Source organism: Neomonachus schauinslandi, chromosome 12 (genome assembly GCF_002201575.2).
Source record: "Neomonachus schauinslandi chromosome 12, ASM220157v2, whole genome shotgun sequence".
Lineage (NCBI taxonomy): Eukaryota > Metazoa > Chordata > Mammalia > Carnivora > Phocidae > Neomonachus > Neomonachus schauinslandi.
This window is the reverse complement of record NC_058414.1, coordinates 37272977-37288555: the sequence shown is the minus strand read 5'-3', so window position 1 is coordinate 37288555 and position 15579 is coordinate 37272977. Positions and strand designations below refer to the sequence as shown.

General features: G+C 36.5%; 1 protein-coding gene across 2 annotated transcripts in view; it reads left to right on the top strand.

Annotated features, from left to right (window-relative positions):
- Positions 1 to 15579, top strand: part of SGCE (sarcoglycan epsilon) — a 67547-nt gene that overhangs the window by 41194 nt on the left and 10774 nt on the right. For both annotated transcript variants that reach the window (XM_021689622.2, XM_044919959.1), the window contains exons 6-9: positions 8325 to 8487; positions 11124 to 11335; positions 12271 to 12297; positions 13027 to 13215. In XM_021689622.2, coding sequence (XP_021545297.1) covers positions 8325 to 8487; positions 11124 to 11335; positions 12271 to 12297; positions 13027 to 13215 — 591 coding nt within the window. The remainder of the gene's footprint in view (positions 1 to 8324; positions 8488 to 11123; positions 11336 to 12270; positions 12298 to 13026; positions 13216 to 15579) is intronic.

The following is a 15579-nucleotide window of genomic DNA, read 5'->3' as shown; positions in this document are numbered from 1 at the left end:
GATAGATAGATAGATAGATAGATAGATAGATAGATAGATAGATAGATAGATAGGTTCCTGTCTTCTGCTTCCCCCTAGAGATTCTGAATCTTTGAGTGTAGGGCTGGGCCTGAGCATGCGACTCTAAATTAAGAACAGAATTTTGGTCCTACAAGTACTTGTTAGAGAATTCAGTCATTAGCTGATCCCCCAGCACCTGCTAGAGGGCGGCATGTGCTGTCAGATATTTGAGAGAGTCAGTCTCGTGGCATTTATTTGGACCCTGTTGTCTCAGATCCCTTCCCAACTTGAAATGCTTTCCATGAGTTTTAATTTAATGTTAAGCCGTAACCTTTACAAAGTATTCATATGATAAGTCTTTTAAAATAGCATTTCTATAAATTGTACCCAATGCCAACCCTACTGCCCCGATGTCCCTTATATGAGCACCAATGAAACAAGATCGTACTTGAGGATAATTCCAGAAGAAAAAAATTGTCCCTGGGGATGATTTTGCATATTTCCTTCAGTTGTTATCTAATGCCATGGTAACAAAAATAATTTTTTACCCTGTTGCCTTACACCTAGAAACAAAATCCTGTGCTTGGCTAACTCATCTCTTGTGCTGTCCTTTCTTTTTGTTGATGTATATCATAATACTTAATTTATCTAGTAAACTTTTTGCTTCCATAATTTCTTTTGAAAATAACGTGGGCTATAAATCCCTTTCTAAAATGGAATATTGAAGAAAATATAAAAAACTAGGGTCAGACATAGCAAAGGAATTCCATCCCTTTCTTTTCTAAGGTTTTATTTACAAATGTTGTCATACACTTCCATCATATTAATTGAGCGCCTGACCAAAGTGTTCTGCTTAATACTCAGTAGCAAAAGTCTCGGTCTCTGATAAAAAACAAATAGAACCTCCATGATATTATTTCCTATTACTCATGGCGGCCACAGTCTACTAAATGAAGATTTTTCCAGACTTGATCTATGTAGTCAGATACATAGCAGATGAATAAGAGACTCTCAGGAGTAGACCGTCAGAGTAAATCCCCTGGCCTTCCACAGCCCAAAGCACCATTAAATGTCGATCATCAAGAAGGTACTCTGCAGCATCCCAGCTCGTCTTCCCTCCTGATGTACATTTGTTCATCCGTTTAGACTCACTGACAGCTTTCAGACTTGTCCTAAATCTAACAGAAAACAATTATAAAGATTTACTTCAAAGTCAATAAGCTCCTGCAAAGGAAGGCTGAGCCTCCTGAAAAGATTTTCTTTCCCTTGCCAGACCCATAACCCCGGGCAACTGTGCTCCCTCCGGGCATGGTCTCTGTGCTGCTTTTGCTTCTGTTACTGTGCCAGAGGCTAAGGACTTGTGGATGCATTTAGCTTGGGAGAAAGCTGGTGGAAAGGGAGCAGCTTCATATTTCATTCTAGGCATGGCATAGCTGCCAACCCAGGGTGAGTGATGTGGTGTAAATGGCGACTCTGAAGGGAATGATGGGGTGTGAGGATTAAAGAATATACTCACTTTTCATAAGAGATTGTCAAACCCACCACTATTTCCTCTGGTTACCAAAGCACGTGGATCTAGCCTCAGTCAGCAAAGGGAATCCTAGTTTATTCGTTAGACGGTCTCACAAAGTGCTCCTTCTAATTGATTGTTTGCTTTCTGCCCTAGAAAGGCCTCAGTGAGAAATTGCACTTGAGGAAGAGACTGTAAGTCAGTGGCCACCAAGTACGGCTCTGATGGAAGGTCATGATCCTGGGCTAGTCCGTAGTGCCCTGCTGAATTTGTCCCCATGTTTGATTTATAAGATTGTCCTTTATTCTTAAGTTAACGTGCCTCCTGCACTTTTGGTGCAAGTATTCTTTTATGGAATGGTGGTGATATATGATAGGAACTTCTAAAAAGAGCCTTTAATAATGTAAAAATTGAAAGCCCATATAAATCCATTTTTTAAAAGTATAAAACCAATACATGAAATCAGTGTGACTATATGTCTCAAATCTATTCTATGTTCTACACATAGATTCACTTATTAACTATTTTTATTGGGGAATACTATATTAATCTTTGTGGTATAGTGATTAAAAAAAAAAAATCTATGCTCACAATCTATTAGGGACCAGGCAGGTAATCAGATAATTAAAGAACAGTGTTGTACATACCCCTGTTGGCCTCAAGAGGTCACAGAGAGTGTTCCTCCTTCACTTCTGGTCCATGCCTGGAAAGGGTTCATAGAGGAGGTGAAGATCTGAGTTTCAACTGTGCGTACAAATTAACCTGCTCAAAAAATAACGAAGAGAGATTCTAGATAGAGGGGTCAGTTTGGGCAAAAGCCCTGAGGTAGGAGCAAGCCTGATGGATTTGGAAACCTATTTCATGTGGATTCGGGGGACAGGGATCCAGAAGTGATTGTTACCAAGGAGGCAAACACCAGACCAGGTAAGGCCCCAGATACCAGAAAAAATTGTTTGGATTTTATCCTGAAGCATTAGGGACGTTTGCAGAAAATAGCAACACATGGTTGAAAGAGTAGACTGAACCCAAATGCCTCCTTTCTGTAAGCAGGACGATCTTTCCCCATCACATGCACACAAAACGAGAAGGGTCTGACCCTTGTAAGCCAGTTCCCCTCTTCAGATAATGTATTCCTTCTCCAATGAAGAGGAGCAAGCAAGTAGTAGAACTAGGGTCTGGAAGTGTCCTTTCTTTTCTTTTTTATTCTGCATTAGATCTTTTATTTAGTTTAACTATTCTTTATTTTTCATCTTACTTTTTGACCAATTGATTGCAGATATGCAGAGAACAAAGAAGTGGTGTGGGGGACAGAGGACAGGAATCATAGTGCATTTTCTTTTAAGAGCTCAAGAGTTCCCAGGCAACATGTAACATGTGGACATATTCTTCTCTGAACTGTCTTTTATCTCCTATCTCCACAAAATAATCAAACACATTCGTTGCTTGGACAATTAGGTCAAATATGCAATCATTGGATCCATTTACCTGGCAGAAGTCTGGCCAAAAAAAAGCAGAGTTTTGACTTAATTTTTTTTTTTTTTTACCTGTTATTTGATTTTCAACGTTGTATGTGTAAAAGCCACAATGAATATGTTCTACCTCAGGGGAAGTTGAGTTCTTCAAACTGGAAGAAAAGACTCCTTCATAACGAACAAATTCTGCCTGTGTAGATCAATTCTTAAGAGTTTGAGACATCGGGGAGCCTGGGTGGCTCAGTCGTTAAGCGTCTGCCTTCGGCTCAGGTCATGATCCCGGGGTCCTGGGATCGAGCCCCACATCTGGCTCCCTGCTCAGCGGGAAGCCTGCTTCTCCCTCTCCCACTCCCCCTGCTTGTGTTCCCTTTCTTGCTGTGTCTTTCTCCGTCAAATAAATAAAATCTTAAAAAAAAAAAAAGTTTGAGGCACCGTGTTTTGTTAACATTGCTTGAGAGCCTCGTACTTGGCACCACGTTCCCATCTGTTTACACCTTTGAAAGTTTGAAAACATGTGGCTGAGGTCATAAAGATAAGGATCATTCTCGTTTCACTTTATAAAAAATTTCAGTTTTTTCATGTCAAAAAGCTACCTGAAAGGAAAACAGATTATGAAAAATGTAATTTTAGCATGTATCGCGTAGAGTTATTATTCACAGCCTCATACAAAATTATTTTTTTTAAAAGCCAACATGTTGAAACTTACTGGCTCTACAAAGGAAACAATAAATACATTTTTTTTTTTGACCTGCAAAGCAAATCTAATATCTCCTTCTCTCGAGCATGACATTTGTAGTCTGTTTGCATTTTATATATTAACTTACTGATTGTCCCAGTATTCTTGAGATATAATTGACATATGGCATCGTACAAGTTTAAGTTGTACAACAGAATGATTTGATGTATGTGTATATTGCAAAACGATTACCATCATAAGTTTGGTTAACATCCACACCTCACGTAGTTACAACTTTTTTTTTCTTGTGACGAGAACTCTTAAGATCTATTCTCTTAGCAACTTTTGAATATACAGTGGCTCGTGTTTTAAAACTGGTATAATGCTTTTTATTCATTCACTTATTCTGCAAATAGGCTCCCTGAGGACAGTGAGAAAGACTGGGTTCAAGGAACACTGTTAAGGGGCTGTTGCTTCATGCCCAGTGGAAAGTGATGGTGATCAGAACTAGGGTGTAGGGAAGATGGAACAAATTGGACAGGTGCATGTGAGAGTTCTTTTGGGGTAAATGTCAGAGACTGATGATGGATTGAATATGTGGAAAGAAGGACAGGAGTCAAAGATGATGGTGCTTGAGCATCTGGCCATGCCAATCACCGGGAGAGAAGAAGATGGAAAAGGAGGAACAGGTGAGGGTGGGGTGGGGTGACGATGAGCTCAGTTAGGAATATATTAAGTTTGTGAAGCCTATGGATCATCCAAGGAGAGATGAAAGTAATTTGGCAGTATGTGTCAACTGTCATAAAAATGTTTCTACTTCTAGGCATCTCTTTTAAGATAGTAACATTAAAGAATATGTACAGAGATAGTCTTTGCGGTATTATTTATAACATCAAAAAAATTGGAAGCAACTTACATGTCCGACTCTGAAGTAATTGTTGAATAAATCATGTGCACTTACAAAATTATATTGCCATAAATCTATAATTACAAAGACTGTACAATATGGTAAATGCTTATGATGCATTAAGGGAAAAGGCAGGGTACAAAATTGTATTTTAGAGATTATTGCAATTAGGTTAAAATATATGTATTTGAAAAACATTTTGCAAGGTACATTGGAAAATAAAAATAGTTATCTTAGTAATATAAGTTAATTCTGTTTTTGTATCCCAGGTTTTATGTAATGTTTTTATATTGCTTTTATAATTTAAGGAAAAAAATAAAGCATTTCAAAGCACCAAAAACTCTATGCCCATTTATGTTATCTTGAAGTGAATTAATTTAAAATCTTACTAATTGTAAATGCAAATCAATGTCATGTTAAAGCAAGTTAACAGTTGTAAAAAATATTCATTTTATTTCTGTATTTATAAGTATATGTCACAATTATTAAGGAGATATATGGTCTTGGTAGGCAGTCAATAGGGAATAGAAATTGACTTTATGTGAAGCTTACAAGTAAGAACTTGTTTTAAATGGAATATATTTATATTCACTGATCATCTAAATACTTTACCAATGGTTTCTCATACACACTTTTGTTCTGAATTTTTTATTTTCATCTTTAGCTTTAGCCCATTATATACTATTTATCTCCCAAAGGCACCATAGTTTTTGAAAAAATCTTCCTTCAAATGAATCTTAAGTCTAAATATAAATTTGACATAAAGAACAACCAAATGAATTTGTGTAATCAAACTCTGGGATACAGTTGTCAGCTCAGGGTGTGAGTTCACACTTACATTGACATAGCTTTGAATTTTTGTGATGCACTTTCACTTAATTTCATTTTTAAAAATAACAGCTTTATTGGGATGTAATTCATATACTGTACAATTCACCTATTTAAAGTATGTAACTAACTCAATGGATTTTAGCTTATTTTACAGAGTTGTGCTGTCATTATCACCATCAATTTTAGATATTTTCATCATCCTAACACCTTCATCCCATACCCATTAGCAGCCACTTGCCACCACCACCACCCCCCCCCCCCCCCCCCCCCCCAGCCCTAGGCAACCACTATTTACTTGCTATCCTTATAAACTTGCCTACTGTGGACATTTCATATGAATGGAATCATGCACTAAATGGTCTTTTGTGACTGGCTTCTTTCACTTATCCACAGTATTGTTTTCAGGGTTCATCCATATTGTAGCACGTATCAGTACTTCATTTCTTTTTATGGTTGAGTAATATTCGATTGTATGGATATTCTACCGTTTATTCATTCATCAGTGAGCATTTGGATTGTATCCACTTTCTGACTACTATGAATAATGTTGCTGTGAACATTCACGTACAAGTCTTTGTATAGACATCTGTTTTTATTTCTCTTAAGGTATACACTTAGGAGTGAAATTGCTGATTCATATGGTAACTCTGTATTCAACCTTTTGAGGAACTTCCAGACTGCTTTCCAAAGCAGAGGCACAGTTTTACATTGCCACCAGCAGAGTAGAAGAGTTCCAATTTCTCCACATCCTCTCCAGCACTTCTTATTATCTGTGTTTTCTATTATAGCCATCCTAGTGGATGTGAAACAGTGGTGGTTGTTTTTTTAAGATTTTATTTATTTAGGGATGCCTGGGTGGCTCAGTCAGTTAAGTGTCTGCCTTCAGCTCAGATCATGATGCCAGGATCCTGGGATTGAGCCCGACATCGGGCTCCTTGCTCAGCAGGGAGCCTGCTTCTCCCTCTGCCTGCCGCTCCCCCTGCTTGTGCTCTCTCTCGCTCTCGCTCTCTCTGACAAATAAAATCTTAAAAAAAAATTTTATTTATTTATTTGAGAGAGAGAGAGAGCATGAGAGGGGAGAGGGTCAGAGGGAGAAGCAGACTCCTCACTGAGCAGGGAGCTCGATGTGGGACTCGATCCCAGGACTCCGGGATTATGACCTGAGCCGAAGGCAGACACTTAACCAACTGAGCCACCCAGGCGCCCCTGAAACAGTGGTTTTGATTGTGATTTTGATTCCTCTTTTGCTGAGGGCTAAGGGTGTTGGACATCTTTCCATGCACTTATTGGACATTTGTATACTTCTTTGGAGAAACGTCTATTCAGAGCCTTTGCCATTTTTAAATTGGATTATTTGTTTTTTTTGTTTTTGCATTGTAAGAGTCCCTTATATATTGTAGATACAATTCCCTTATTAGATATATGATTTGCAGATATTTTCTCTCATTCATGGGTTGCCTTTTCACTGTCTTAATGGTGACCTTTGGACCACACTGTTTTTAATTTTGATAAAGTCCAACTCATCTAGTTTTCCTGTTATTGCTGGAGCTTTTGGTGTCATAGCTGAGAAACTACTGCCTACTGCCAAGTCATGGAAATGTATACCTTTTTTTCCTCAGAGTTTAATAGTTTTAGCTCTTACATTTAAGTCACTGATCTATTTTGAGTTACTTTTCTTATATGCTATGGGGTAGGGGCCCGACTTTATTCTTTTGCCTGCAGATACCCTGTTGTGCCAGTACCATTTATTGTAAAGGCTCTTCTGTCCTCCATTGCATTATCTTGGCATTTGTGACAAAAATCAATTTACTAAATGTAGGAGTTTATTACTGGACTTCGAATTTTATTTCATTGATCTACATGTCTGTCCTTATGCTGGATTACTATTGCTGACTGTTTTGATTACTATTGCTTTGTAGTAAGTTTTAATCAGTAGTTGTGAGTCTTCCAACTTTGCTTTTCTTTTTCAAGAATTTTCTGTGGTTATTTTAGGTTCCTTGAATTTCCATATAAATTTTAGGATCAGCTTGTCAGTTTCTGCAAAGAAGACAGCTGGAATTTTGATGGGTTTATTTCATTTTATAAGTAGCTGTAGCATTGTCAATTAGGAAAAGAAATAATTATTTAGAGTAATTTCCCGGTTTTCTCTCTTCTTCTGAAAGACCCATGAGATTCCCTTTTCTCGAGCTGCTTCAAGATTATTTCAATGCTATTATCACTAACTTTTTTGTATGAAACTCTTACTGACTAATTAAGTAGAGTTCTTTCTCCCTGATTACTAAGATACACACCAAGAAAAATTTTGCTTGCCTAATTTGTGCTTATCAAATAGTAGTTTTTCTCTTGGATTAACTTCTTGGGGGAAAAAAGTGAGAGACCTTGTGGTAGGAGACCTAACAGTAGGGGTCTGTGCAGTAGAAAAGCTGACAGAACTCTTGGGTAAAATAGCTAAGTGCCTAAAGCTCTAGAGATGTAATTTCACCATCTTATTAAAATGAAATCAAGTGAGATTTATTACCTACAATTATTTATTGGCTTAGTGATAGTGTTATTTCTAAATAATTTACTTTAAGAGTAATTTTTAAAGGTAAGTAATCTACCAAACATAGTAATCACAATATGACAGACACACGCTTACTTTGAATTAAAATAAATAGGATGAAAAAGAATTTTTTTTTTAGAAATTAACCTAGAATCAAGAGAGTGTCTGGAACACCAAAGCACTCAGTAAATATTGGTTGAATAAAGGAAAGAATGGAAGGCAGCTCCTACGTGAATATCACTGCTTTTAAAGCCCAGGCCCCTACCTTAGGGATGATTCTAGATAATCCCTCAATTCAAAAGGATAAATCCTGCTTTCAGGGTAGATTGTTTTTCAATGTTTCCAATTTTCTCAAAGGATAACCTGAGAGTTTCACATTTTTGCAGCGTTTACGTCATGGTTGGTGCCGATGTACCGTTTTCTTCTTGTTTACGAGAAGTTGAAAATCCACAGAATCAGTTGAGATGCAGTCAAGAAATGGAGCCTGTGATAACATGTGATAAAAAATTTCGTACTCAGTTTTACATTGACTGGTGCAAAATCTCATTGGTGAGTTTTTATTTTACTTTGTTTTTTGCAAATGTAATTGGAAGTGATGTGGCTGGAGATAAAATTTGACTAAAACCTGAAGTGCTTTTAGGTACAAATCCTGGGTTTACTTTGTTAACGCAATTGACTTCCCTTGACTTTAAGAATTTGGCAATCTTGTTGACAGTGCATCCATTTAGGAAAGAGTATCTCCACTTTTGTTCTCAGTCTACCCTTGATTAGTTGTTGGGGCTGCATTAGCTTGGCAGGTGGTCCAAACGACCCCCCTGGATATCCAGGTGGCTCTAAGCCAGGATAGATTACAGAGTCAGGGTGACACGTGAAGAAAGTCTCAAATATGCTGCCATTACCCACCTTGGAAGGAGAGACTGGGGTACAATAATACATCTGAAAATAAAGCAATATTGTGCTACGAGTTGGTGTCCTAAAAATCCAAATTGTAGGGCAAATTCGAGGAATAAGAAAAAATTCCAAGTGAGCAAAATTAGAATCTTACCCACAGCCCCATAAATACTAAATATCTCTTTCTAAATTACTTTTATTTAGGATGCTAAAAAACTTAAGAAAACGTAGGTAAGGTTTCATATACACTTGATATATATCTATAATATTTCATATAAAATTTATATTATTTTTTGATCTTGCTTTCTGGAAGATTGGTAAGTTGTTTTACTTCTTTAGTGACCTTTAGATTTAACTTCTGTCAACTCTTGATGATTGGTGGTGAGTGAATTAGATCTAAGTTTAAAGTTGACATTTGAACAAAGTTATTGACACATAAACACAACTGTCACTTCATGTCTTAGAGAACCAACTGCAGGCAACTGTCCCAGATCTCCCAGGACAGGAGAACACAGTATTCACGTCGTAGCACTTAGCACTGGTGGCCCTTGGCCCTAGACTCCTCTTTTTATGTGACTGTTTGTCTTAGGAAAATAATTTTCTTTGTCTTCTTAAATTGAGTAAAATTATTGAGCCGCTGTGGTTTACGTGTACTCTAGATAAGTGTTGACTTTGCAAAGCTTAATATTTCTGTCATGGTGCTGATCATACGAAGATGCCAAAGACTAACTGCAGTCCTAACTTGAGTAGGTACCTGTAACCGGAGTCAGCACACAGCCGGCCCTAACAATGCCATTTAACTTGTGTTTGTGCTGTGAATTGTTTATGTTTAGGAATACTACCGAATTTCTGAAGTTTTAAAAATGACTTATGCTTTGAAGCGTTTAGTTTCTATGGTTAGGCTTTATAAATGAAAAAATTGGGATTTTCCTTTCTTATCTTACCTGTATTTATTTGTGTGTCACATCTTACCACAGAAGATATCAGGAGGCTTAAATGAAATAGTCAAGCAATACACATAATAAATGAAATAGAAAAGAAATGGAAGATTGGGACCTGAACTTTATTTAAAAAATATGCCTAAGGTCAAGTTTGAAAACAAGCTTCCTATGTCCAGGATTAAAAGAGGAAATTCATCAGTTACTTAGTTCTCCTTCTTAAAGGAGATAGAGCATCAATTCCTTGGCAGAAAATAAAGGTTTCACTAGCACTGTATTCTTGACAAAAGTCTTCAAACGGGTTTGTTTGTTTGGTTTGGTTTTTTTTTGAGAGGATACTGAGAAATGCCACAAATCATTCTCTCCAACATATTTTGGGGGGAAGGGTGTTCAGGGGGCAAACGTAGGGACAGATTTCACATGGCTATTTTTACGGTGCCCTTCAATAAAAATCGCAACATAATTAAATGCAACTCCGTGAAAACAGTTCAATGAATGTGGAGGTAAATTAATACAGTGCCAATGTGCATTTTTTGATTCTGGAATAGAATTTAGTAAAACTATAGTATTGGATGAGTTCCATGTTCCTTAGGCTGTCTTTCCTCCAAATCACTTCTGTCAGCTGGACAGCAGAAAGATCAAGGTTGTAATCATTTAGAAATTATCTCTCATTTTATTTTTCTTTTCTCTTTCACTAACATTAGAGACCACACCGGCATACCTGGTTGTCCTCCAGTTCATGGTTTGTTAGCATCTGCCCTAGAAGTTTGTCCCTAGGAAACTAGAAATGTACATGGTAGTGTGAAGGGCTTCTGCTTCAAAGGACGGAAACTAGGACGAACAACCACATACACACATACACTTATTACGTATGCATGCATGTACATATGTCTCTATGCTGTGGAAAGGGCATAGAATGTTGGCCAACATCAGCCCTCTAATCTGTTACTTTTATTCATTACCTCTTCCTAGCTCCCATAAACAGTGGCATGTTCAAGATGATAACGTAATTGGAAAAGATGGCTTTTTATTTTTATTTATTTTTTTTAAGATTTTATTTATTTATTTGAGAGAGAGAATGAGAGAGAGCACATGAGAGGCGGGAGGGTCAGAGGGAGAAGCAGACCCCCTGCTGAGCAAGGAGCCCGATGCGGGACTCGATCCCGGAACTCCATCCCGGGACTCCGGGATCATGACCTGAGCCGAAGGCAGTCGCTCAACCGACTGAGCCACCCAGGCGCCCAAAGATGGCTTTTTAGAAATGTGTCAAAGAAAGTTCTGATATGTCTAGGTCTTCAACTCTCGTAATGTTTGCAGCTATTAATTTTGATGTGTAATTGTCTTCTTTTATATCAGGTCGATAAAACAAAGCAAGTGTCCACCTATCAGGAAGTGATGCGAGGAGAGGGGATCTTACCTGATGGTGGAGAGTACAAACCCCCTTCCGATTCTTTGAAAAGCAGAGACTATTACACGGATTTCCTAATTACGCTGGCTGTGCCCTCGGCAGTAGCACTGGTCCTTTTTCTAATACTTGCTTATATCATGTGCTGCCGACGGGAAGGAGTGTGAGTACTTTAAAACACTAACAAAAAATTATCGAGCCTACTAGGATAACAACATATCAGATTCCATTAAAAGCCAAGTTTCATTTGGTTCATAAAACACTTTATAAATGAAGTGACATTGTGTTCAAGTCAACCTACAGTACTTTATTCCTTTAAAATGAGTTAAAATAGTTTTGACTCTAGGAAATCAAATTAGGGGATATAATTACTTTATCCAACGATTATTAAGGCTAGATGTAAATTCGTGCTGGCAAAACAGTCCCAAGAACAACTGAGGCTAGCTCTTTTGGTTATATAAGCCATTTTGTGCAGAGACTGTGGAATCTATTGACATGGTAATTGCACTTTAAGTAAATGAATTGTCTTAGTTTGATCAGAAGTGATGGTCAGAATTCTTCTTGCAATTGTTCTGTCAAATGGGTGACCTAATCTAAGTGTTTAAAAGATACGTATGTGTACATATAAACCTAGGAGTAAATTAATGAAAACAAGAGTATAATTTGAGTAATGAGTGTTCACTTCATGAACAGTTAGCACTTTCAGGACATCTGTGTCAATTAAAATAATCTCCCAAGATTATCTGGAAGTCAGGGCAACAAAGCAAAGGATAAAAAATTAATAAAGCAGCAAGTAACAAATTCTTCCATTTTTTACATGTAGCCTGATTTCATTATGTCATAGAATTTATTTCTAAGAGCTTGATTCTTAATCTCCATTTTTTTTTTCATTTTTCTGTGTGTTTCTCATCAGTATTCCATCTCTGTATGTGTACTCATCCAAGTAATGTCATAAACCTGGTGGCAAATGCTGCCTGGTTGCGTTTAATAGTAACAATGTCAGCATTTCCACATCATGCAAGATCCCATGAGCATATAGTCTTAATGTTCCAAATATCAATGCTATTATTTAATTCATAAATTTTGTTTTGTTTCTAGGGAAAAGAGAAACATGCAAACACCAGAGTAAGTGTCTTCTTTCCTGTTTTTTTATCATGTTTTTTCACTTCTCAGTTGCTCATCATGCTCCATACATGTGTGTCATGCTTTGATTTTGTCATTCATCATCTTTCATAGTTTATTTCATAAATGTGAAAGCTGCTTTTTAAATAGAGATATTTAGGAGGGGTAGAGACTAAAAATAAAAAGGGTTTGAAAACTAAGATTACATAGATAAAAATTAAACCTAAAATTTCAGCTTCAGAATATTAACTTGCCATTTATATGATGTGATTTCCCAATCTGCATTTCTATAAACCAGAGAACAGATGAAAAGAACTTTCATACACGTTTTCCTGAATCTACAGTAATAACCTACCATAAAATGAAACTTCTGTGAGTATTTATAAATGCCCCATCAGAAGCACCAATATAAAAGCTATGGTAGTTTAATCTTAATCGTAGAATTAAATAGCATACTAGTTTGTTACTTAGGGCTATAATATTAACACAATGCTTTATAGCTTAGTTTCATGCAAGACACGTTTATTTAAAAATTGGTTTACAATGTTCAGTTTTGCCGTGTTAAAAGCATGTGAAATGTATCTCTTTCAGAGATAATTTGTAGAATGCCCAAAGTGCAATAATGTCTTATTTTAAAAAGAAAAAAAAATTCATAACTTTTTCAAATTTGATGACCCATCAGGCTAATACTTGATTTTAAATACGTGTGTGTTTTATTTCTTTTCGATCTAGCATCCAGCTGGTCCATCATAGTGCTATTCAGAAATCTACCAAAGAACTTCGTGACATGTCCAAGAATAGAGAGATAGCATGGCCCCTGTCTACGCTTCCCGTGTTTCACCCTGTAACTGGGGAGATTATACCTCCTCTGCACACGGACAGTTACGAGAGCACGAATATGCCACTGATGCAGACGCAGCAGTAAGTACCCGTGTGCTCCCGTCATTATTAATATGCATGAATATATCCACTTAATTTTCATAAAGACCAGAACTTTTCATTATTGCTTCTGTTTGTGTATAACTCTAAGAGAAAATACCAAAAGGACATTGATAGTGTAGATCCCCAACCCCATGGTACTGACCCAAATATAAAGGATTACTTTCAGGAAAGGCATTTTTTTTTCCACTAATTGAAACAAGATGACATTCACCTTAATATTTCAGAAATCGACACTGTTAATAAACTAACATGTGTGCTCAAAGATGAGTTAATTGTGAAAAGAAATGCATATCCTAAAGCATAACAAATTGATGATTTTTTAGAGTTATTATTAGAATTATTGGGTTCTGTTAACCTATTTTTTGATGTTATTACCACACCTCTATTTAATCTAATTTTTTTGTGCCTCAGGATAGAAGGTTTTTTTGTTATTTCTTGTGATCTGCTTGTATATCAAAATGAGTAGTTCCAATTTTGACTGTAAGTACAATGTATTAGTGCCAACCTTTGTAGTCCTGGAAGGACTATGATCAGAAAGCCTGGAAGAAGCCTTTGTACGGGTACCTGTGGGAGGCAAGGGATTGAGGAAATTGCCTAGTTGCTCTTTGAGAACCCACATTATATGCCTAGAAGCTCAATTTCAATATAAGGGAATTGTAGGTAAAATTGCCACTTATTTTTAAGAACATGGCTCTTTTTTTCCCACCAATTTTAACCATATGTTGAGATGGGTTAAATTCAGTTTCCCAAGGAAATCACAGGTTGGCTTTTGAGATCCTCTTCTTCTTCACTTTACTTTTGTGAATATGATGGATATAGAGAAAAATCTACCTCTCCCCACCACATAAACCTTAGGGTATGATATACAGGTAACCTCTTACTGATTAAAGATTTCTCTGGGAACCATCCTGGATGCAAACATTTTCCCATTGCAAATGCTTACTTTGTAACCATGCAAAATGTATGTGGTGATTTGGAATTTAAGCAGTAATTAATATGAGTAGTATAGATAGTCAGACTCAATAAATTTGTCCAAAATACTTCAGAAATCTAAAAATATTGTATTTTCCTAAACTTATCTAACATTATGTACTTACTGTTGAATAGGCTAAGGTGTGTGTTTATGTGTGCATGTATGTGTAAGTAATTGATTGAAGTCTGATTGACAGTGGAGAAAATTGCATACATTTAACATTTTGAGTTTTAGAAACATTAATATTCGATCAGAGATGTGAATATTAAAGTCTCACAAAATTTAGTTGTACTGAATGGAAGGGATAGATTTCTATGTTCTCTGATGGTTAGTGGGTCATCCTAAAAACCCACTTTACCAGGATTAGATACTGATGAAAAAAATTAGTACAATTTCAAGAATATTATAATAGCTCACAACTTAGCAATCTCTCCTGCTTTTTTTTTTTTTTAGATGAAAATATGAACAGCCTTTTCATTCATTTCCAAATGGAAAGAATTTTAGAATTCTTTTAGGCTACCATTCCGTATTTTCTTTACCCAAGAGTTTACTAGTAAATGTGGGTATATATTCCTCAAATGTTGATATATATTCTCAAAACCGAAATGGTCAAATACACTTGAGAAACAGTTTTTTTTGTTTGTTTGTTTGTCTTAAAACTACAAGGGCTCTCAGAGGCCTTGAGTGTTGATATGCTTCATGAATCCATGGAAAAAGGCCAGAAGAGGTAACTCTTCAATGAACACAGTCTGGGAAATGTTTCTATTGACAAACAACAATGCTATCAAATTTTGGAATAGAGAAATATTTGTTATAATGATAGGGGAACTTAAATGTTTGTAAATCAGTAAAACTCTGTTGCTAGTGAAGTTTAAGGGAAAGAAAAAGGCTGTGTCATTTAGATATGCTTTCTAGCCATATATGTTGAAAATGAGAGGAGCTCCTTAAAAATTATTTTGATTTTCTGTGGACAGGATTTTGCAATGTTTCTGCTTACATACAAACACAACAACATTTTCTATCTAGTTTACAACCAAATACATCTTCCTGGTCCTTCCATAACCCCATCAACTGTCATTATGTTGATGAGATCTCTCTATTTGCAAATGCAATAGGTTATTCTATTGAACTTGTGACAATTTGACCATATATGTATTTTTAAGTCCAGAAAACCTTCACATTATTCAGATTTCTGCTAATGGAAAAACTCCATTAACTAGCACTTCTATATAAATAGGGTAGATAGATAATTGATGATGTGCACAATGATTATTCTGAGGCACTGCGAGACCATCAAGTACGTCTGACTCATCAGAGGGAAATTAAATTACATTCGGTGTAGTTTCAGTGTTGAGTGTATATTATCTTTC